Source organism: Salvelinus namaycush, chromosome 12 (genome assembly GCF_016432855.1).
Source record: "Salvelinus namaycush isolate Seneca chromosome 12, SaNama_1.0, whole genome shotgun sequence".
In the NCBI taxonomy this organism is placed as follows: Eukaryota; Metazoa; Chordata; class Actinopteri; order Salmoniformes; family Salmonidae; genus Salvelinus; species Salvelinus namaycush.
In genome coordinates, this window is record NC_052318.1 from 27,052,728 (window position 1) to 27,075,305 (window position 22,578).

A 22,578-nucleotide genomic window follows, 5' to 3' on the forward strand; every position below is an offset into this window, starting at 1 on the left:
ACACAATCAATGGGAATAGGGGCCAGGTGAGCGCAATGAAAGTTCCAGAGGGATCCGTGACATAAACAAATAGGAATGCCCCGCTGTGTGTGAATTTATAACTCATAGTCTGCCATGAAAGACCATAACCACGCCCACAGCTGAGTCCACATCCTGCCCATATTCCACAGGTAAAGAAAACACCCTCTGCTTCCTGTCTGAGCACCACGTTGTGGGAAAAGGCACTCCCACTGCCCATGATCCTTTGCACTCCAGCTTCCAGAAGGAAGATAGGGTGCATCATGGAGGTGATATTGTCCAGAATGCCCGGCACACCGCTCTGGTTATGTGGTCCAGGGAGCAGTTGGAGGGGTGTATTTTTTACACCTGGCCCAGGCTGAGCGGGTCGTGTCTTTCCCCCTGGATGATAAGACTCACCCTCAGGTCACTACTGTCCACTCTAAGGGCACATCTGATCAGCTTCTCATTTGAATTTTATTTTATTTCACCTTTATTTAACCAGGTAGGCCAGTTGACAACAAGTTCTCATTTATAACTGCGACCTGGCCAAGATAAAGCAAAGCAGTGCGACAAAAACAACAATACAGACTTACACATAAACAACCGTACAGTCAATAACACTATAGAAAGAAAAATAAATAGAAAAAGCTATGTACAGTGTGTGCAAATGTAGAAGAGTAGGGAGGTAAGGCAATAAATAGGACATAGAGGTGAAATAATTACAATTTAGCATTAACACTGGAGTGATAGATGTGCAGATGATGATGTGCAAGTAGAGATACTGGGGTGCAAAAGAGCAAGAGGGTAAGTAATAATATGGGGTGCTATTTACAGATTGGCTATGTACAGGTACAGTGATCGGTAAGCTGCTCTGACAGCTGATGCTTAAAGTTAGAGAGGGAGATATGAGACTCCAGCTTCAGTGATTTTTGCAATTTGTTCCAGTCATTGGCAGCAGAGAACTCCAAGGAAAGGTGGCCAAAGGAAGTATTGGCTTTGGGGATGCCCAGTGAAATAAGGGTGGGTGGGTGTTGCTATGGTGACCAGTGAGCTGAGATAAGTCGCGGCTTTACCTAGCAAAGACTTATAGATGACCTGGAGCCAGTGGGTTTGGCGACGAATATGTAGTGAGGGCCAGCCAACGAGAGCATACAGGTTGCAGTGGTGGGTAGTATATGGGGCTTTGGTGACAAAACGGATGGCACTGTGATAGACTACATCCAGTTTGCTGAGTAGAGTGTTGGGGGCTATTTTGTAAATGACATCACTGAAGTCAAGGATCGGTAGATAGTCAGTTGTACGAGGGTATGTTTGGCAGCATGAGTGAAGGAGGCTTTGTTGCGAAATAGGAAGCCGATTATAGATTTAATTTTGGATTGGAGATGAGTCTGGAAGGAGAGTTTACAGTCTAACCAGACACCTAGGTATTTGTAGTTGTCCACATATTCTAGGTCAGAACCGTCCAGAGTAGTGATGCTAGTCGGGCGGGAGGGTGCGGGCAGCAATCGGTTGAATGCACTTAGTTTTACTAGCATTTAAAAGCAGTTGGAGGCCACGGAAGGAGTGTTGTATGGCGTTGAAGCTCGTTTGGAGGTTTGTTAGCACAGTGTCCAAAGAAGGGCCAAATGTATACAGAATGGTGTCGTCTGCGTAGAGGTGGAACAGAGAAAGAATCACCAGCAGCAAGAGCAACATCATTGATATATACAGAGAAAAGAGTCGGCCAGAGAATTGAACCTTGTGGCACCCCCATAGAGACTCCCTGAGGTCCGGACAACAGGCCCTCCAATTTGACACACTGAACTCTATCTGAGAAGTAGTTGGTGAACCAGGCGAGGCAGTCATTTGAGAAGCCAAGGCTATTGAGTCTGCCGATAAGAATACGGTGATTGACAGAGTGGAAAGCCTTGGCCAGGTCGATGAATACGGCTGCACAGTACTGTCTTTTATCGATGGTGGTTATGACATCGTTTAGGACCTTTCAGAACATCAGCTGTCTGAATTTGGGTGAAGGAGAAGCAGGGGGGGGGGGGGGGGGGGTGGCATGGGCAAGTTGCTGCACGGGGTGCTGAGATTTTGGCCGGGGTAGTGGTAGCCAGGTGGAAAGCATGGCCAGCCATAGAAAAATGCTTATTTAAATTATCGATTATCGTAGATTTATCGGTGGTGACAGTGTTTCCTATCCCCAGTGCAGTGGGCAGCTGGGAGGAGGTGCTCTCATTCTCCATGGACTTTACAGTATCCCAAAACTTTTGGGAATTAGTGCTACAGGAAGAACATTTCTGTTTGATAAAGCTAGCCTTAGCTTTCCTAACTGACTGAGTATTTTGGTTCCTGACTTCCCTGAAAAGTTGCATATCGCGGGGGCTATTCGATGCTAATGAAGAACGCCACAGGATGTTTTTGTGCTGGTTAATGGCAGTCAAATCTGGGGTGAACCAAGGGCTGTATCTGTTCTTAGTTCTACATTTTATGAATGGGGCATGCTTATTTAAGATTGTGAGGAAAGCACTTTTGAAGAGCAACCAGGGATCCTCTACTGATGGGATGAGGTCAATATCCTTCCAGGATACCCGGGCCAGGTCGGTTAGAAAGGCCTGCTCGCTGTTTTAGTGAGCGTTTGACAGTGATGCGGGGTGGTCGTTTGACTGCGGACCCATCACGCACGCAGGCATTGAGGCAGTGATCGCTAAGATTCTGGTTGAAGACAGCAGAGGTGTATTTAGATGGCAAGTTGGTCCTGATGATATCTAAGAGGTTGCCTATGGTTACGGATTTAGGGTTGTACCTGGTAGGTTCCTTGATAATTTGTGTGAGATTGAGGGCAACTAGCTTAGATTGTAGGATGGCCGGGGTGTTAAGCATGTCCCAGTTTAGGTCACCTAACAGTACGAACTCTGAAGATAGATGGGGGGTGATCAATTCACATATGGTGTCCAGGGCACAGCTGGGGGCTGAAGGGGGTCTATAACAAGTGGCAACGGTGAGAGAATTGTTTCTGGAAAGTTGGATTTTTAAAAGTAGAAGCTCGAATTGTTTGGGCACAGACCTGGATAGTATGACAGAACTCTGCAGGCTATCTCTGCAGTAGATTGCAACTCCGCCCCCTTTGGCAGTTCTATCTTGTCAGAAAATATTATAGTTAGGGATGGAAATTTCAGGATTTTTGGTGGCCTTCCTAAGCCAGCATTCAGACACGGCTAGGAGATCCGGGTTGGCGGAGTGTGCTAAAGCAGTGAATAAAACAAACTTAGGGAGGAGGCTTCTAATGTTAACATGCATGAAACCAAGGCTTTTACGGTTACAGAAGTCAACAAATGAGAGCGCCTGTGGAATGGGAGTGATGCTGGGGGCTGCAGGGCCTGGGTTAACCTCTACATCACCAGAGGAACTGAGGAGGAGTAGGATAAGAGTTAAAGGCTAAAGGCTATAAGAACTGGTCGTCTAGTGTGTTCGGAACAGAGAGTAAAAGGAGCAGATATCTGGGCGCGGAATAATAGATTCAAGGCAAAATGTACAGACAAGGGTATGGTAGGATGTGAGTACAGTGGAGGTAAACCTAGGTATTGAGTGACGATGAGAGAGGTTTAGTCTCTAGAGCGGGGTGGAACAAAGAGGGGGTGGAACAAAAGGACTAGCTAAGGCATATTGAGCAGGGCTGGAGGCTCTACAGTGAAATAAGACAAAAATCACTAACCAAAACAGCAATAGACAAGGCATATTGACATTAGGGAGAGGCGTGCGTAGCCAAGTGATCATAGGGTCCAATGAGTAGCTAGGCGAGCTGGAGACAAGGCGATTCAGACAGCTAGCAGGCCGGGGCTAGTAGGCTAGCAGATGGGCCTCAGGGGGACATCGCAACGGAAGAGCCTGTTGAAACTCCCTCGGATGGTTACATCGGCAGACCAGTCGGGATGGATCGGCGGGGTTCCGTATCGGCAGCAAAGGGTCCAGGCCAATTGGCAAAAGATGTATTGAAACCCAGGAATTGTCTGATGGATCTCTTCGGCTAGCCGGGATATAGACCTAGCTCGATGCTTGCTTTGGGACAGAGACGTTAGCCAGGAGTAGCCACTCGGATAGCAGCTAGCTGTGATGATCCGGAGTAAAGGTTCAGAGCTTGCGGTAGGAATCCGGAGATGTGGTAGAGAAAAAGCAGTCCGATATGCTCTGGGTTGATATCGCGTTGTGCATACTGGCAGGAATTGGCCGGGTTGAGGCTGGCTGATGTCCGAGTTAACGGTGAGGACCGCTAGCAGTGGCTAACTGACTATTAGCTAGTAGCTAGTTAGCTGGCTAACTTATAATGGGGGTTCTGGTTCTAAAGTATAAAAAATAGCAGATCCATACCACATTGGGTGAGGCGAGTTGCAGGAGAGTATGTTCAGTCCGTAGATGGAAATTGAGATTACAAATATAAAAAATATGTAAGAAATATATACGAAGAAAGCAATATATACACGGGACAGGACAAGACAAACAAAACATACGCCCGACTGCTACGCCATCTTGGAATCTCATACAGGCTGGAGTCGCTCACCTCCACCTCTATAGGTAAAAAGATTAAATAGGTGTAATGACTCAGTAGCTCTGTCTCTCGTGGACTTAACAGGACTTAACAATCCTTCTGTAAGTGACACAAATTTACAGGGTTTGTGACTAAGTCAGTGACCGTATGTGAATGTTTATGAATCAATGTACCTAGCTCATTCATCCAGCCACTCAGCATGGCGACAAGAATGGCCACCACATTTCATCCATTGAGCGATGCTGCCACCGCCAAGTAAGAGCCATCGAAGTAGAGGAAGTAGGAGATGGAGGAGGTGGGATCAGGGATATTTGGCGGAGTGAAATCAAGTGGCATGGCATAGGTCAGCTGGGCTGAGTTGCTTATATTGACAAATGCAAATAGGGATAGAAATAGTTAGCTCAGTATAATCAATGGTCAAGTTGTGATTTTTAAAAATGTATTTAACCTTTATTTAACTATGTAGGTCAGTTAAGAACAAATTCTTATTTACAATGACGGCCTACACCAGGCAAACCCGGACGACGCTGGGCCAATTGTGTGCACCCCTATGGGACTCCCAATCACGGCCGGTTGTAATACAGCCTGGAATCGAACCAGGGTGTCTGTAGTGACGCTTCTAGCACTGAGATGCAGTGCCTTAGACCGCTGCGCCCTCGACTCCCCCCTACCATTAGCATTTAGGCACTACTGTAGATCTGAAAGATGGACAGGTGTAAGCACAGAATGGTTCGTTTTCCACCTAGAATATTAGGAAGTGTAAGGTGGAGCTATTACCATATCGCTTAAACCTATCCAATCCTCGTTCAGCAATACTATTGACATTCAAAGGTCAGACCACCCCTCTTCCCCAGGCTTCACCTGTGTCCGTCCTGTTAGTCATGCAGGACTAGACAGAACACTGGAAGTCCCGTAGGGCTGCCCCTACAGGTGTGTTGGCGTGGACACTATGCCACTCAGAGCACGTCTGCCCAGCCACGCAGCCAGATGGCACACATTCAGGGAGCAGGTGCACAGGAAAGCCAGCATCGTTCAGATTAGAGCATGTACACACACACACAGTCTTGCGCAGCAAACCTGGTGGGTACATACAATTCAGTCACATTCAAAATCCTATTTTCCATAACCCCTAACCCTAACCCTAAACCTAACTCCAACCCTAACCTGTACCCTTACCCTAACTCTAACCCTGACCCTAACCCCAAAACCAAACTGTAAGCCTAACCCTAGCTCCTAACCCTAACCCTAAAACTAAACCTAGCTCCTAACCCTAACCCTAAAACTAAACCTAGCTCCTAACCCTAACCCTAACACTAACTCTAACCTCAACCCTAAACCCCCTAGAAACAGCATTTGACCTTGTGGGGACCAATAAAATGTCCCCAGTTGGTAAATGTTTTGTTGGTTTACTATTCTTGTGCGGACTTCTGGTACCCACAGGTATAGTTAAACACATCCACAGCTGCATGTTAGCTAACCTACAACATAACACAACACATCCATTCATATAATGTTCAGTATGTAGTATGTTAGTAATAACATCCTTCTGTACTAAAATAGAATTAGTGCTAAAAGAAGAAGAACAAGAAGAAGGAGGCCAGGATATTGTGCTCACATATCTATGTTCCAATGGTTGGTAGCAGTTTTGAAGTAGCCCCAGCTGGCTGCATACTGGCCAGTCATCATGGCACAGCTCTCCGAACCACAAAGCATGGACACCATATATTCATTGATGGTTCATGTCACAGTGAAGTCAGACAGGAACCCCGGCCTGCATTCAAATGCAAAGTGAAAAGCAGAATGTCCAAGCTTTCTGAATCTATCAGTATATATAGTAAACTCCTGCACATAGGATAAGTGTGAACTGGGTGCAATAGACATGCACTTATCAGGAATCCACTGGCTGTATATGAAGTACACCTATTGCTCAAAATCAGCCCAGTCATGTAGACATGATATTATAGGCCTATCAAATCAATTCAAATCAAGTTTTATTGGTCACATACACGTGTTTAGCAGATGTTATTGAGTGTAGCGAAATGCTTGTGCTTCTAGTTCTGACAGTGCAGCAATACCTAACAAGTAACATCTAACAATTTCACAACAAATACCTGATACACACAAATCTAAGTTAAGGAATGGAATAAGAATATATAAATATATGGATGAGCAATTTCAGAGCGGCATAGGCTAAGATGCAATAGATAGTATAGAATACAGTATATACATATGAGATGAGTAATGCAAGATATGTAAACATTATTAAAGTGACATTATTAAAGTGACCAGTGTTCCATTTATTAAAGTGGCCAATGATTTCAAGTCTGTATGTAGGCAGCAGCCTCTCTGTGCTAGTGATGGCTATTTAACAGTCTGATGGCCTTGAGATAGAAGCTGTTTTTCAGTCTCTCGGTCCCAGCTCTGATGCACCTGTACTGACCTCGCCTTCTGGATGATAACGGGGTGAACAGGCAGTGGCTCGGGTGGTTGTTGTCCTTGATGATCTTTTTGGCCTTCCTGTGACATTGGGTGCTGTAGGTGTCCTGGAGGGCAGGTAGTTTACCCCCGGTGATGCGTTGTGCAGACCGCACCACCCTCTGGAGAGCCCTGCAGTTGTCAGGTGCAGTTGCCGTACCAGGCGGTGATACAGCCCGGCAGGATGCTCTCACTTGTGCATCTGTAAAAGTTTGTGAGTGTTTTAGGTGACAAGCCAACTTTTTTCAGCCTCTTGAGGTTGAAGAGCGCTGTTGCACCTTCTTCACCACACTGTCTGTGTGGGTGGACCATTTCAGCTTGTCAGTGATATATACGCTGGTATATGTCTCATGTACCAGAAGATAGTGACACAATCAAAGCCCGTGGCTATGATGAGATGTGAGTCTGGGTTTGGTCGAGTACACAGGAAATGACTGTTGCAGCACCCATCCTGCCGGGTGATCAGCTGACTGGTGTCTCTAGGTCTGAAGAGCTGATAGCTATCTACACCTGACCAATCACAGCCTGAGGGTATACAGTGATCATAAAGGACTTGTTTGGATAAAGAGATCTGGTGTTTTCTAAATCAGAAATCTATATCACATAGGCCTAATAGTGGGTGACACACTATTTATGACACAAAAAATGTTTTACCTGTTTGGGCTTTCCAGAATATAACCGCATGCATTTGTCCAGACACCCCAATTCTACAGATATTCTGGAGCTTGACTCTAGGCAGAGATGTGATGCACTCATTCAGAGTTGTTATGATTTGTCAAGTGTCCTGCTTTTTGGCCTGCAAAATAAAACCCAATCATATATTTTTTTAAAGAAATCTATAAATCAACAGGATTATATACAATTTGAGAACAAACGCACAGCAGCTTAAACTGCTAAAAAGGCTGCACAATTAAAGCTAGAATCGTTCGTTTTTGTAGAATCCTTTAAGTGGCAGGTAGCCTAGTGGTTAAGAGTGTTGGGCCAGTAACTGAAAGGTTGCAGTTTGGACACACCTACTTATTCAAGGGTTTTTCTTAATTTTTTACTATTTTCTACATTGTAGAATAGTAGTGAAGACGCCATAACTATGAAATAACACATGGAATCATGCAGTAACCAAAAAAGTGTTAAACAAATCAAAATATATTTTATATTTGAGATTCTTCAAAGTAGCTACCTTTGGCCTTGATGACATCTTTGCACACTCTTTCATTCAGCTCTTTCAATCAGCTTCATGAGGTAGTCACTTGGAATGCATTTCAATTGAGAGGCGTGCCTTGTTAAAAGTTAATTTGTGGAATTTCTTTCCTTCTTAATGCGTTTGAGCCAATCAGTTGTGCTGTGACAAGGTAAGGGTGGTATACAGAAGATACCCCTATTTGGTAAAAGACCAAGTCCATATTATGGCAAGAACAGCTCAAATAAGCAAAGAGAAACTACAGTCCATCATTACTTTAAGACATGAAGGTCAGTAAATCCAGAAAACGTCAAGAACTTTGAAAGTTTCTTCAAGTGCAGTCGCAAAAACCATCAAGCGCTATGATGAAACTGGCTCTCATGAGGACCCCCACAGAAAAGGAAGACCCAGAGTTACCTATACTGCAGAGGATAAGTCCATTAGAGTTACCAGCCTCAGAAATTGCAGCCCAAATAAATGCTTCACAGAGTTCAAGTAACAGACACATCTCAACATCAACTGTTCAGAGGAGACTGCTTAAATCAGGCTTTCTTGGTCGAATTGCTACAAAGAAACCACTACTAAAGGACACCAATAATAAGAAGAGACTTGCTTGGGCCAAGAAACACGAGCAATGGACATTAGACCGGTGGAACTCTGTCCTTTGGTCTGATGAATCCAAACTTGAGATTTTTGGTTCCAACCGCCGTGTCTTTGTGAGACGCAGAGTAGGTGAACGGATTATCTCCGCATGTGTAGTTCCCACCGTGAAGCATGGAGGAGGAGGTGTGATGGTGCTTTGCTGGTGACACTGTCAGTGATTTATTTTTAGTTCAAGGCACACTTAACCAGGATGGCTACCACAGCATTCTGCAGCGATATGCCATCCCATCTGGTTTGAGCTTAGTGGGACTATCATTTGTTTTTCAACAGGACAATGACCCAACACATCTCCAGGCTGTGTAAGGGTTATTTGACCAAGGAGAGTGATGGAGTGCTGCATTAGATGACCTGGCCTCCACAATCACCCGACCTCAACCCAATTAAGATGGTTTGGGATGAGTTGGACAGCAGAGTGAAAGGAAAAGCAGCCAACAAGTGCTCAGCATATGTGGGAACTCCTTCAAGACCGTTGGAAAAGCATTCCAGGTGAAGCTGGTTGAGAGAATGCCAAGAGTGTGCAAAGCTGTCATCAAGGCAAAGGGTGGCTACTTTGAAGAATCTAAAATATATTTGGATTTGTTTAATTTTTTGGGGTTATTACATGATTCCATGTGTGCTATTAGATAGTTTTGATGTCTTCACTATTTTTCTACAATGTAGAAAATAGTAAAATAAAGAAAAACCCTTGAATGAGTAGGCGTGTAAAATCTTTTGACTGGTACTCTACATACATGCGTTTCGTCGCTGCTGATAGCCGTCTTGGTTTGCAAAGATAAGCTATCCGTTACTGTTTTTGATCTAATATCAAGTAACACAACTTTGACTGAAGTAATTTCAATATCTATGTCCAGAACATAGTTCGCCATGGTTAGCTGCTTCTGAGATAGCTTCTGAGATTAGGCTCCTTAGCCTATTAATTATTGTACATTTTATCCAGAGCCCAGCGATTGTAAACAGAGGGCGCTACTAATTTGATCTAAGGCGGACACCATAGACCAAAGTTCGTTTTGGTCACAGGTCACAACAAATACAGTTTAAAGATATTACAAAATTGAAATAAAGAAAATGAATGTGTGATTAAATTGAATTGAAAAGCACATTCATCCATTGACTTCATCAAAAACGAGCAAAATAAAAGTCCCAGAATGCATTTCGCAAAAAAAGGGCAGATTCAGAAAGACTGGTCGCATCGCAGTTACCTTTGCGCTATTTAGCTAGAATTAGCTTTATTTCTGTAATTACATTCCAGTAGTGAAGGGGTTAGTAAATCAATTGACATGGAATATTAAGTGTCACAAACTAGCTATGTGCCTTTGATGTGTTTGTGAAATAAACGAAGCACTTTATATTATTTTTAATTCGGTGAGTAAACCGTTGGCTAGCTGCTAACGTTAGCTCCCAGTGTCCAGATGACAGCTAACAAGCCGGTTCGCTAGTGACAAAAATGCTTGCTTTAAACAAGATTATGCAGAATTTGTACGATACAATAACGTATATGCAGCAATGTAATCATTCAATATTATGTAATGATTTTCTAATGACCTCTTGTTTGCAGCAGCAGCAGTCATCGCTGGAAAAAAAAAAACAAGGAGGTGCCGACATGGCCTCAGTCGTAGCGAAACGAGAAGGACCACAGTTCATCAGTGAGGTTGCTGTGAGGGGCAACGCCGCAGTGCTGGACTACTGCCGGACGTCGGTGTCAGCTCTGTCGGGGGCGACAGCGGGCATCCTTGGGCTCACAGGACTGTACGGATTTATCTTCTATTTCCTCGCCTCGTTCCTCCTCTCCCTTCTTCTCATCATCAAGGCCAGTCGCAGGTGGAACAAGTGCTTCAAGTCTCGGAGGATGCTCTTTACAGGAGGGCTTGTTGGAGGTCTTTTTACCTACGTCCTGTTCTGGACTTTCCTCTACGGAATGGTGCATGTGTACTAATAAAATTGACCATAATGTTGAGCAAGTTTTAAACCTAATGTCATGTAAATCCAATTATAATTGTCTAACTTCCCGCAAAACTTTGTAGATATAGGCGATTGATTAAATACCTTGTTAGATTAACTGTTTATTATACAGCTACGTGAAGTATGTCTGTCAGCAACTCTATTTATACATAAACTAAAACATGTCCTGCTTTCTCTTATTTACTGAACTGTTAACTGCTGCAGTATGTTATTGTTTATCTCTGCTCTATTGCATCTCTAGGATAACTGAATTTACCAAATGTTTGTCATCTAGCAGTTGATACATGTTATAATAAACATTGATCAGTAATGTGCCTGATGCAAAAATATTTTTCAAGTAGTGTAAATAGGATATAACGGCTCTGGTTGGATCCTTCAAAATAAATAACTCCATACAACCTGTTTGTATAATTTATTGATCATAAGATTTGGCAGACAACTGATATGATTGTTCTAACAATGGCCATTAGCCCTAAAAATGCATTATCATACAATGTTTTGCATTTAAAGGAAATACATTCAACAACTTGCCTCATACTCTAGTTCTGACTTTGTATATACAGACATATTGAACAGGACAAGGCAGAAGTTACAAGCAATCCCAAATGAGAAGTATTTATGATAGACAACCTTAGACCCAGTGTATTTTTCAATTGTGTTAAAAAGCAACCGTTCTCTCACGATGAGGTATTCCATCATATGACTCAAGGATTTCATTCTACTACAAGCGGTTTGTCAAGGTTTGAAGGAACACCGCTGCTAGCATAATAATGTAGTTGAGCACTGCAATGGTTTGATTGCATGGCCTAATTGACCCTTCAACAGATGGATTATGATTCGATCTTGGAACAAGTAAATAAGACGTCAGAAATAGAATAGTGCTTTTTCTCTTTGATAAATATCTCACTTCTTGGAGTGTCTGCATTGTCATTGCAGCAGTAAAGTGTAAGGAGAGGAGAGCAATGTCATTTCTATTTTCCAGCCCATCAGTCATCATGTCCAATCTGGACATGCATCACTCCTGAGAGACATAGGAAAACCAGAGCCATGTATCAGCATCAGTAACCTCTGCTGGAAGAGGAGAAGGAGGGTGGGCATCGGGATCAGGACCTCACCCACCCTCGTTTTACTTTCCACCTGCTACAGGACCCAGTCTAGACATCTTGACAATAGCAGAACTTCTTTGTTTCAGGTCTCTCCTGAAAAACAGGTCTTCTGACCTCAATGGGACAACCTGTGTTAATAAAGGATAAATAAAGATGTGTCTCACAGAGCCGCCTCTTGCCTTTAGGGAGCCCTAAGCGAGAATTTTTTAAATAACATTTCCTGCAGTTCTACACATTTTGCCTTGACAAATGCCATGTTAATACGATATCCGGGTGTATAAACAAAATCAATGGGGGCCTTCTGGAGGTAAAGGGCCCCTGGAGGTCAGGGCTCATGGGCACGTTCCCTTCGAGCCCAGCAGGTAATTCAGGTTGAAGGTTTATTTTATTTATTCAACTAGGAAAATCAGTTAAGAACAAATTCTTGTTTAGATAGCTGGCTAGACTAACTTACCTAGCAATCTTATAAAGAGTTAGCTGACATGGGCTAATAGAGTTACTGTCAGTGACTGACAGAAGAACTGCTGATGCACTACCAAATGTTTTAATTGCACGTAAAATCAAAGTTTATTGGTTGTGTACACAAAGTTGTGTATTCTACTATGCTATTTCAACAGTAAGTTGTCCTACGTGCAGCTTCTAGTCTGGTGTCTCACGCTGAATTAATCAGTTAGTGTCGTGGAGGGTGAGTATTATACCGTTGCCCCACAGTTCGTGGAGAGAGAATGTGAACCTCGTTTTTCTCTCCGGTTTTAGGGTCCTGTTTCTCCTCGTTTTTCGTAGAGAGTGTGGTAAGCTCGTGTTGTTCCCCAGCATGTTTTCTGTGTTTTCTTGTGTCTCGGTTCACCAATGTCTTCGCAATCTCTTTGTGCTTCTTGATCCGTTCTTTCCTGTTAAAGGGATGTTTTATTTGTTTTACTGACAGACAGAGAGAAGTAGCAAGGCAAACAATCCAAGACTGTCGTTTATTCAGTAAAGTAAATCATTTCAAAGTGTAAATTCTGTAGTTAGTAGTAATACCATGTCATAGTGTCTTACTTGAGAATCTCAAATTTCCTGTCTCGGTAGAAGGAACTCGTGCTCAACATGTAGACAAATATCATATCACATGCAAATTTTCCCTGAAACAAAGGCAAGGTTCAAGTCAAGACATACAATAGTCACATGAATCATGATAGAAATAAGGCCAACACCCCCCAATAAAGCTTCAGGCAACTTCACAGGCCATAGTGAAAACAAAAATACAAAAAACACTAACTGTCCTGTGGATGTGTACAGCAGACTTCAAAGAGCTGTCTCCTCGGATAAATAAGACTGAAATAGGGCACTATTTATAGGGGCAGAGGGCTTCTGAATGCCAAATTGACCCCTATACACCCAAGGTACTCCTGTAGATATGACAGGTTTAGACAGTGAAAAGAAAATGTAGCGATATTGCTTAGACCTACCCAAATGTTTCAGATCTACAAACAAGGGGATAGGGATCGATTTGGAATGAAGAAGATTAGTATATTGTATGAAAAATGATAGGGGATCGCCCTCTTGTGGTGAAACAGTGCATTCAGAAAGTATTCAGACCCCTTGACTTTTTACACATTTTGTTACATTACAGTCTTACTATAAAATGGATGAAATTAAATACAAATCCTCATCAATCTACACACAATACCCCATAATGACAAAGCAAAAACAGGTTTTTAGAAATGTTCGCAAATGTATTACAAATAAAAAACAGAAATACCTTATTTACATAACTATTCACACCCTTGGCAATGAGACTTGAAATTGACCTAAGGTGTATCTTGTTTCCATGGATAATCCTTGAGATGTTTCTACAACTTGATTGGAGTCCACCTGTGGTAAATTCAATTGATTTGACATTATTTGGAAAGCCACACACCTGTCTATATAAAGGTCCCACAGTTGACAGTTCATGTCAGAGCAAAAACCAAGCCACGTGGTCGAAGGAAATGTCTGTAGAGCTCCGAGACAGGTTTGTGCTGAGGCACAGATCTGGGGAAGGGTACCAAAACATTTCTGCAGTGGCCTCCATCATTCTTAATTGGAAGAAGTTTGGATCCACCAAAACTTTTCAGAGAGCTGGCCACCCAGCCAAACTGAGCAATCAGGGGAGAAGGACCTTGGTCATGGAAGTGACCAAGAACCCGATGGTCACTCTGAAAGAGCTCCAGAGTTCCTCTGTGGAGATGGGAGAACCTTCCAGAAGGACAACCATCTCTGCAGCACTCAACCAATCATGCCTTTATGGTAGAGTGGCCAGATGGAAGCCCCTCCTCAGTAAAAGGCATATGACAGCCCACTTGGAGTTTGCCAAAAAGGCATCTGAAGGGCTCTCAGACCATGAGAAACAAGATGCTTTGGTCTGATGAAACCAAGAAGAAACTTTTTGGCCTGAATGCCAAGCGTCACATCTGGAGGAAACCTGGCACCATCCCTACGGTGAAGAATGGTGGTAGCAGCATCATGCTGTGGGGATGTTGTTCAGCAGCAGGGACTGGGAGACTAGTCAGGATCAAGGGAAAGATGAACGGAGCAAAGTACAGCTAGATCCTTGATGAAAACCTGCTCCAGAGAGCCCAGGACCTCAGACTGGGGCGAAGGTTCGCCTTCCAACAGGACAACGACCATAAGCACACAGCCAAGACAACACAGGAGTGGCTTTGGGACAAGTCTCTGAATGTCTTTGAGGAGCCCAGCCAGAGCCCGGACTTGAACCCGATCGAACATCTCTGGAGAGACCTGAAAATAGCTGTGCAGCGATGCTCCCCATCCAACCTGACAGAGCTAGAGAGGATCTGCAGAGAAGAATGGGAGAAACGAGACTCGAGGCTGTAATCACTGACAAAGGTGCTTCAACAAAGTACTGAGTAAAGGGTCTGAATACTTATGTAAATGTGATATCAGTTTTACATTTTTAATACATTTGCAAAAAACTCTAAAAACCTGTTTTTGCTTTGAAATGTTTGGGTACCCTTCCCCAGATCTGTGCCTTGACAGAATCCTGTCTCGGAGCCCTACGGACAATTCTTTCGACCTCATGGCTTGGGACCTTATATAGACAGGTATGTGCCTTTCAAAATCATGTCCAATCAATTGAATTTACCACAGGTGGACTCCAAGTTGTAGAAACAGCTCAAGGATGATCAATGGAAACAGGATGCACCTGAGCTCAATTTCGAGTCTCATAGCAAAGGGTCTGAATAGTTAGGTATTTCTGTTTTTTATTTGTAATAAATTTGCAACATTTCTAAAAAACCTGTTGCTTTGTCATTATGGGGTATTGTGTGTGGATTGATGATGGATTTAAAAAAAAAAATCTATTTTAGAATAAGGCTGTAACGTAACAAAATGTGGAAAAAGTCAAGAGGTCTGAATACTTTCCGAATGCATTGCATTTCAAAAGCATTTGATAGCATCCAACCTGGGCATGCTGCATGAAACAGAATTACAGAGAAGTATTTTTTGGGGGGGGGGGGAAATAGACAAGCATGTGTATTGGAAACAAATTAAAACACAAATCTATTAAATAACTTACCATGCCCATAATAGCGAGCCCAGACCCAATAGCTATTACTGTGGGAATGATATTGAATTTTCCAGCCTGAAGAACACAATAAAGAACAAAGAACATTTGATCTGACACGGACTGTAATATTACCAACACATTCAATTAGACAAGTAAGTGTAGCTAGAATCACTGTCATACCCGTCCATTCACCATGATATCAAAGCGAATCCCATAGACTTTATACAAAGTCCGATAGCTCTCTCCAGCTTCATCTTTGTAATACTGGGCATATCTGGAAAACAAACAAATCAGCTGTTTGGAACAGAAATTTCAACAACTGCTTGGTAGAGATAGATCTGAGATTAAATACAGTACTTGGAGAGAGCTCAAGCTTTATTAGCTCAAGCTAATAACTTTTCAGAATAGTGCATGGATTATTATATCTGCATGAAGTAAAACGTGCTTAAGATGCAGTACGGGGATCTTAAGCACAACAAATTTGTAACATGTTGTACCAATTGGATTCATAAAATATCATGCGAATTGCAACAACAACAAAAAATGGGGACCCGTTTCAGCTCATGAGCACCACTTTCAAAACTACTGGCTGAAATTATACAAAAGTTTGGGAACATTACTTTAATGCATGTCAAGATGTACCTGAAGTTGTAGCCTGATGTGACAGAGCTGTTTAAGTTCATATCCAAACGAGTAAAGCTGTACTCTGGGTTACACTGTGAGTAGTCCTTATCCAAATCACAGTTCCACTCAATCAGAATTCCAACTGACCCACCCTGAGAGACGGAGAGAGAGAGAGAGAGAGAGAGAGAGGGAGTGAGCGAGAAAGATTACACTGTTTATGAATAAACACCTGTGCTTGACGTTGCTCTAAATATGGAGGATTACTCTATTGCCCTGCTATTCAAGATTTACTTTCTTAACCTTGACTATGAACTGTGGTCACATTTACATCAACTCCTCAATAAACATTATCAACTAGGAACATAAATATACTGTACTTCACAACATTAAAACTGGCAACTCTAATGATAACACAGTAGCTACTACACTGCTGATCATCTTCGCCATATATGGTAAGAATGGCTCTGGTTAACCCATTGTCTTGTTCTATGCTGGGTGTTCGGCTATATTAACAACAAAAGTTAGTGTTTACTTGTAAATGTCTACCATGAGCTTACTAGGGAGTTGAGGTGAAAGCCCTTTATGCAGGGCTCTGTGACAGGCCACTTAATACAGATCTAGCAACTGCTATGTTTCATATTGTTGTTGTAATTATTGTTATTCATTTAAATGTCAGGCCTAATGACTGCAGCCTACATGGCAAATGTCCAATTAAATGTAATCAAAATTATGGTAATTACCTAACTGCCTGAAAGCAAGCATAATTATCAAATGGACTGGAGGAAAATAGAATTACACCACTCCCACACTGCTTGGATAGAATGATGAAAGCCTGAAAAGCCTAATTTGGATTCAGTGGACTCAGTGTTTAACAAGAAACCCAACCCTCTATGCCAGGTCTCTCTCTGCCAGGGAAAGTGGTCTCCTGACCTCAATGGGACAACTTGGTTAAATAAAGGATCAATTGAAAGATAAAAAAAAATACATTTATGTACCACTACAGCCATGTCCTGAAAATCATGTCCAGTCCTGCTGACTAGGTCTCCCAGACGGAAGATGGGGCAGTAGGGATGTAGGTCGTTGTCATAGGAACATCTCTTTAGATAGGAGTCATTACCGGTGTCCAGGACATTTGACCTGCGGGAAAAAGAGACAGAACAGGACATGTCATTTTTTTTATATGTGATTAGTAGTCCAGATCATACTTTTCCTTGGCTAAATCCAAAAAAGGTCATAGGCCTAAACCAGTAAGAATGAACTGAACAATTAAGTTATCACCTTGAAATGACACGCTTTTCTCTGTAACCCTTAGATAAGGAATAGCACAGAGTTACATATATTATCTATAATTTCTTAAATAGCTCATATGGCACTGCAAATATATTATGCTATTTCAAGCTGCACATCTACTAAACTGTTCATTTTATTCATGCTGCTCATTCAAGGAACTTCAAATCTGTCGTTCTAAAAAATATATATAAAAAATAAAATAAAAAGTAACTTCATAGTTCAAGCACTTCATAGTTTAGACACTTTCCATTCCATACACACAATGTAGGGGAGAGTGGGGTATGTTGAGACATTTTTTACATTCAGTATCACTACATCAAGGGAAATATAGTATTCTTTCTAACAAATATATGTACATTTATTTCAGGATATTGTGTATCCCTGGAAATAATCTGAATTATTGTAAACATAAGTTTTGAAAACATAGTTTTTACAAAACAAGTGGTCTCTTGGCACAACTTACCCTGGGTATGGGGTAAATTGAGCATAGGGACAGGATAAGTTGAGCCACCTTGGGGTAAGTGGGTGATGGTGTCCTGTGCCAGTGGCGTGTGATGGTAGGTCAAAGTTTAATTAATGGAATGGGAGTGTGGTATAATTGTACATCTTCAATGTATGCCTACATTCAGCTATACACTGAGTATACAAAACATCTTTCCATGACATAGACTGACCAAGTGAATCCAGATGAAAGCTATTATTGATGTCACTTGTTAAATCTACTTCAAATCAGTGAAGAAGGGGAGGAGACAGGTTAAATAAGGATTTTTAAGCCTTGAGACAACGGAGACATGGATTGTGTATGTGTGCCATTCAGAGGGGGAATGGGCAAGACAAAAGATTTAAGTGCCTTTGAACAGGTATGGTAGTATGTAGTATGGTAGTAGGTGCCAGGTGCACCGGTTTGTGTCAAGAAATGCAACGCTGCTGGGTTTTTCACGCTCAACAGTTTCCGGTGTGTATGAAGAATGGTCCCCCACCCAAAGGACATCCAGCCAACTTGACACAAAACTGTGGGAAGCATTGGAGTCAACATTGGCCAGCATCCCTGTGGAACGCTTTCGACAACTTGTAGAGTCCAAGCCCCGACAAATTGAGGCTGTTCTGGGGGTGGGGTTCCTAATGTTTGGTATACTCAATGTAGATATCTCTGTTTAATATCACTTACTCTTCCATTTCTGGACCAGTGGTCTGGGCCAGGGATGATGTTTCGATGTGCCAATTCATAGGAACGTTTTCTGCATAAGCCCATGAAACTGGTCCACAAGATTCTTGGTATGTTTAGCAAGCTCAGACTCCATTGTCATCAGATAAGACCTTGTGTACCTCTGCTACTCTATCATAGCTTCTCTTTCACACAGGTTCATGTTCATTTTATTTTTTGTCAATGTACCTCTTCAGTGTCATTCAGTAAATTTTCGCAGCCCTTACTGCTGATCGAATGGACTTCTTCCCTTCTCTGACTTCCTTGGCTGCTCTCTCAAGAACCTCAAGGGGGGCTAGACCCCTGCTTGTTTTACGTTTGTATACACAGGGCATGATGATGTCTGCTCTGTAACAATACAAATCTTGAGTTCATTTGCATGACACATAGCAAAAATACTATGCATAAAAATGACAAAATGTAAACATCAACTTTACCCAAGGCAAACATTTTGACTATATTTGCCCACACAGCTTCAAGGATGCACTTTCATGCTAGGTTTAGGACCTCATATTGTAGCTTATAAGAGACCCCAACTGATGTACAAAACTATCTGCTTTGGTTTAGATAGAGGTTTCAGGATTCTTTAACACAATACATTCATTTTTTCCATGTGGTTTCAATCCTTCACAGACTCAATGAAATGATGACCTCTTCTTAAATATTTGGTCACATTATTAATTTTGTGTATGGTTTCCTAGAAACACTCTCCCCTAATCAAAATATCTACAACTGAAATGATGAATCATGAATTGGCAGAGGTCTGATGTCTCTGTGCTTTCCTATTAGGCATGGAAAGACACCACCGATGTTCTGGCTGATGAACCCTTCTACAACAACAGCCTTACTTACTGACATGAGAGCACAGTGAGCCAATCAGATCTGTTCTGACACCTGTCCTGGACTAGGCCTGCTCTGTTGTCAAGGACGTCTCAGATGACCGCTCCACTGTCTCACTGAACACACACATACACACACGCACCCAGTATGCACGTGTACAGACACACACACACACACACATTCACTGTCCCTGGGCGATATGGCTATGGGTGTATATAAATAGAAGGGACTGTGCACCCTCATAGCTATCCAAAGCAGTTCTAGGACATGTATCCCCCACTGCCCTACTTACACATACTTAATGATCTATGTCACTGACACTGACTGTTTCCCTAGAGACAGATAGCCTCTACTACCCTGAAGTCTGCATGAACAAGCCCCACTTAACACCACACCACTTACTTGGAGAATTCAAACTTCGGAAACCTGACAGAGTTCTTGATGTAAATTGTGAAGATTTCTGCCTTGCTTAATAAAGCCTCCCTGGAAAGTAAGGGGGAAAGTGTTAAATCAAAGTGACTTCTACATAATGGTAGATGATCAGGACAAGGTACTTCAGAATACTGAAGTACATAACATAGTGTATGTAGTGGGTACATTTATACTGAGACTCAATGCAAAAGTGACAATTTCATTATTTTCACAGCAAGAGGATGAATTCTCACAAGGGTTTACGTCCCGTCTCAACAGGACACCAGCCATGTATCTCACAGGTCCCTGTAGAGTTTAAACACAGGCCGGTCTTCACCCCTGCAAGGGAAGGTAAAGATCGCTGTCAACATCCTGGAAAGACATAATAATCTTGGGGAAAATTAGGGTGAAGGGTAATGCGTAGGAGTTACCAAAGTTGAATAATTTGGGCATGCAATATTTTTCTAAGGAATTTCCTAGAGAGACATTTGTCCAATTCCAACGCTGTGATTCTCATAAGCTTTCTACACATTAGCGGTATACATGTGCATCTAAGAGAAATGTGATCATAGCCAGTGTTAATCTGTAAATAAATGTGAATCTTGGAAATGTAAATAGAAATTAGATAAAGACTGCCCCAGTTGACCATATTAGTCCTTACCATTGCCAGCAACTACCGCCTCACCCTCAGCACAATCCTCATTGTTTACACATTGGCCATCTGGCACCTTAGGGCTCTGGAGAACATAGGACACGTTGCTGCAGTTAAAAATGCAAGCCTGTATTCAAAGCAGTGTATTGAAGAGCCTAGAGATTATGATTATTAACATACAATAGCATAGTGACCACAGTGGGGAGCACCATTTGAACGCTAAAGCAATTTAGGAAAACACAATGTTATTGGACCAGTTTAGGAAAACACACACACTTCATACTATGAAGTTTTTATCTTCATTAAATATAATGAATCAATCATTCATAACTTATCATAGCAGCACCGAAAGCGTACTTTAACATCAAATAAGCAATTATTGGAAGACAATGGCAAGGTCAAGCCATCTTTCTCTGAGGAAAGAACTGTTGGGCCTGAGGCATTACAAATAAAGCTCTAGGCAGTTTGGATTCTGACATCCGCCTCAAATTACTAGCTGTTTTTTTCTGCTTGCTTTGCCATATATGGTAAGAACCATAGCATCATCAATGCTGACTTAGTGGAGTTTAATTTCCTTGTTTGATTGGATCATTAAAGTATTGCTATCTCAGCTGCACAGTCATCCAATCTCTATCTCAGGGGGATCTTTGAAAATAAATTCAATAAACAAGATTTTGTCTAGATTATGGTAGTACGAAATTGCTTTTCACTCACCTCAGCACAGAACCCAAGGCTCTGATGCGGGGTCTCGATGTAATTTGTAACAATGAAGAAAACCTGTTCACCCTGAAAAACAACAAGCTAAAACTATACTTTCCTCAATCAGGTTAGTCAGGGGACTGATGGACTGTGTGTTGACTATACAAAATTAAATCCCTAAATACATATTCTTTTGTCAAAGCTTTTAATAAGCTTAAATATAAATAGCACAGTTTCTCACCACATATTAATATAGTTTTACAAAATGAAGGAGATCCAGTGGTGGCTGACTGGGCTCACCATGTGGACAAGAGCAGGCTTTTCTATTGAATCTGTTTATCATTGAGTCGCTAAAGGTTAAGTGAATTATACTGATTAGAGTTGAGAATCAACTCCCTATCTTTTATTTAACAAGACAGATGAAATGGAGTGTCTATTGAGGAAACAGACTCATAGCTAAAATGCATATAACGATTGTCCTGTTGCTCTACAGCCTGTACAGTATATCGTCTAATGACTCTAATCATCGCCATTTCCATGACCATACAAGATAAACATTATTTAAAGAAGAGTTGAAGAGCACTCTAAACACGTGTCAACTTCTCATATTCTAAAACAGTACCAAATGGATGTTCAAAATAGCTGACAAAGATGCTTATGCCAATGTTTCATAAAGTGCACTAATCTCATGCTATAGCCAGATATACTGCCAGATATACTGTCTCTATGGATGTGATGTAAAGCTGCATGTGGTGGCCTGTTACTTTAAAAATCAGTTGGGTGTGATTGAAAACTGATGAAAGTGAGTTAATGGAGAGACCTCATAAAAATTTTACTCATTGTACTTGAAAACATACAATGTCAATGACATGCTGTATCACTGACTGAGCTTCGGCTTCAACTCAATAAGACTTGAATGAATCATTTAGCAGTAGCCTGTGTACTGTGTGTCGGCTCTACCTGTGTACATAAAACCTCCCAAAAAGTCCCTGAATCTCACCGTTGGAGGTATGACATAATCCTCAGCCCCCCACAGGCGAAGTCCAGTTTCTGTGTTGTTGGTCATGACTACTCCTTTCAGCTTGGTGATGACAGAGCTCTGGACGGTCTCCTCCCTCGATTGGTACCCCTTCTTAAACACTAAAACCCACCTGAGAATTTAAACACACTGATTATTGATTGATTGATAGATTTTTTTCTGTAAATTCATTAATTTTAACTCTCGGTCACATATGAAAATAGATTAGTTGTCAGTCACTTATAAAATTAACATTGATGGTTATTTGAACAAACTTGGATCCTTCATGTGCTGAGTGCTCATAAGACACATAAATGTCAAATGCATTCTATAACCCTGTTATAGAATACTGTAATACATGGTAATGAGATGAGGGAGAGGAGGC

General features: G+C 42.0%; 2 protein-coding genes and 1 long non-coding RNA gene across 3 annotated transcripts; 1 reads left to right on the forward strand and 2 right to left on the reverse strand.

Moving 5' to 3' along the window:
* Positions 1 to 7,167: 7,167 nt before the first annotated feature.
* Positions 7,168 to 10,424, reverse strand: LOC120057054. The gene is made up of 3 exons (XR_005477879.1): positions 10,386 to 10,424; positions 7,658 to 7,799; positions 7,168 to 7,205 (listed from the first exon to the last, which is right to left on the reverse strand). It is a non-coding gene; the product is annotated as an uncharacterized LOC120057054 (long non-coding RNA).
* LOC120057053 (ER membrane protein complex subunit 6) lies at positions 9,868 to 11,197 on the forward strand. Its single transcript, XM_039005435.1, has 2 exons — positions 9,868 to 10,205; positions 10,399 to 11,197. Exon 2 carries the CDS (start codon positions 10,444 to 10,446, stop codon positions 10,774 to 10,776), a length of 333 nt encoding a protein of 110 aa, XP_038861363.1. The 5' UTR covers positions 9,868 to 10,205; positions 10,399 to 10,443; the 3' UTR covers positions 10,777 to 11,197.
* A 7-nt stretch (positions 11,198 to 11,204) lies between these two features.
* LOC120057052 (P2X purinoceptor 5-like) lies at positions 11,205 to 22,356 on the reverse strand. Its single transcript, XM_039005434.1, has 12 exons — positions 22,176 to 22,356; positions 21,191 to 21,262; positions 20,486 to 20,561; positions 20,079 to 20,163; positions 19,816 to 19,896; positions 17,075 to 17,216; positions 16,098 to 16,231; positions 15,636 to 15,729; positions 15,465 to 15,530; positions 12,947 to 13,029; positions 12,607 to 12,798; positions 11,205 to 12,036 (listed from the first exon to the last, which is right to left on the reverse strand). Exons 1-12 carry the CDS (start codon positions 22,239 to 22,241, stop codon positions 12,024 to 12,026), a joined length of 1,104 nt encoding a protein of 367 aa, XP_038861362.1. The 5' UTR covers positions 22,242 to 22,356; the 3' UTR covers positions 11,205 to 12,023.
* Between the last annotated feature and the right edge of the window lie 222 nt (positions 22,357 to 22,578).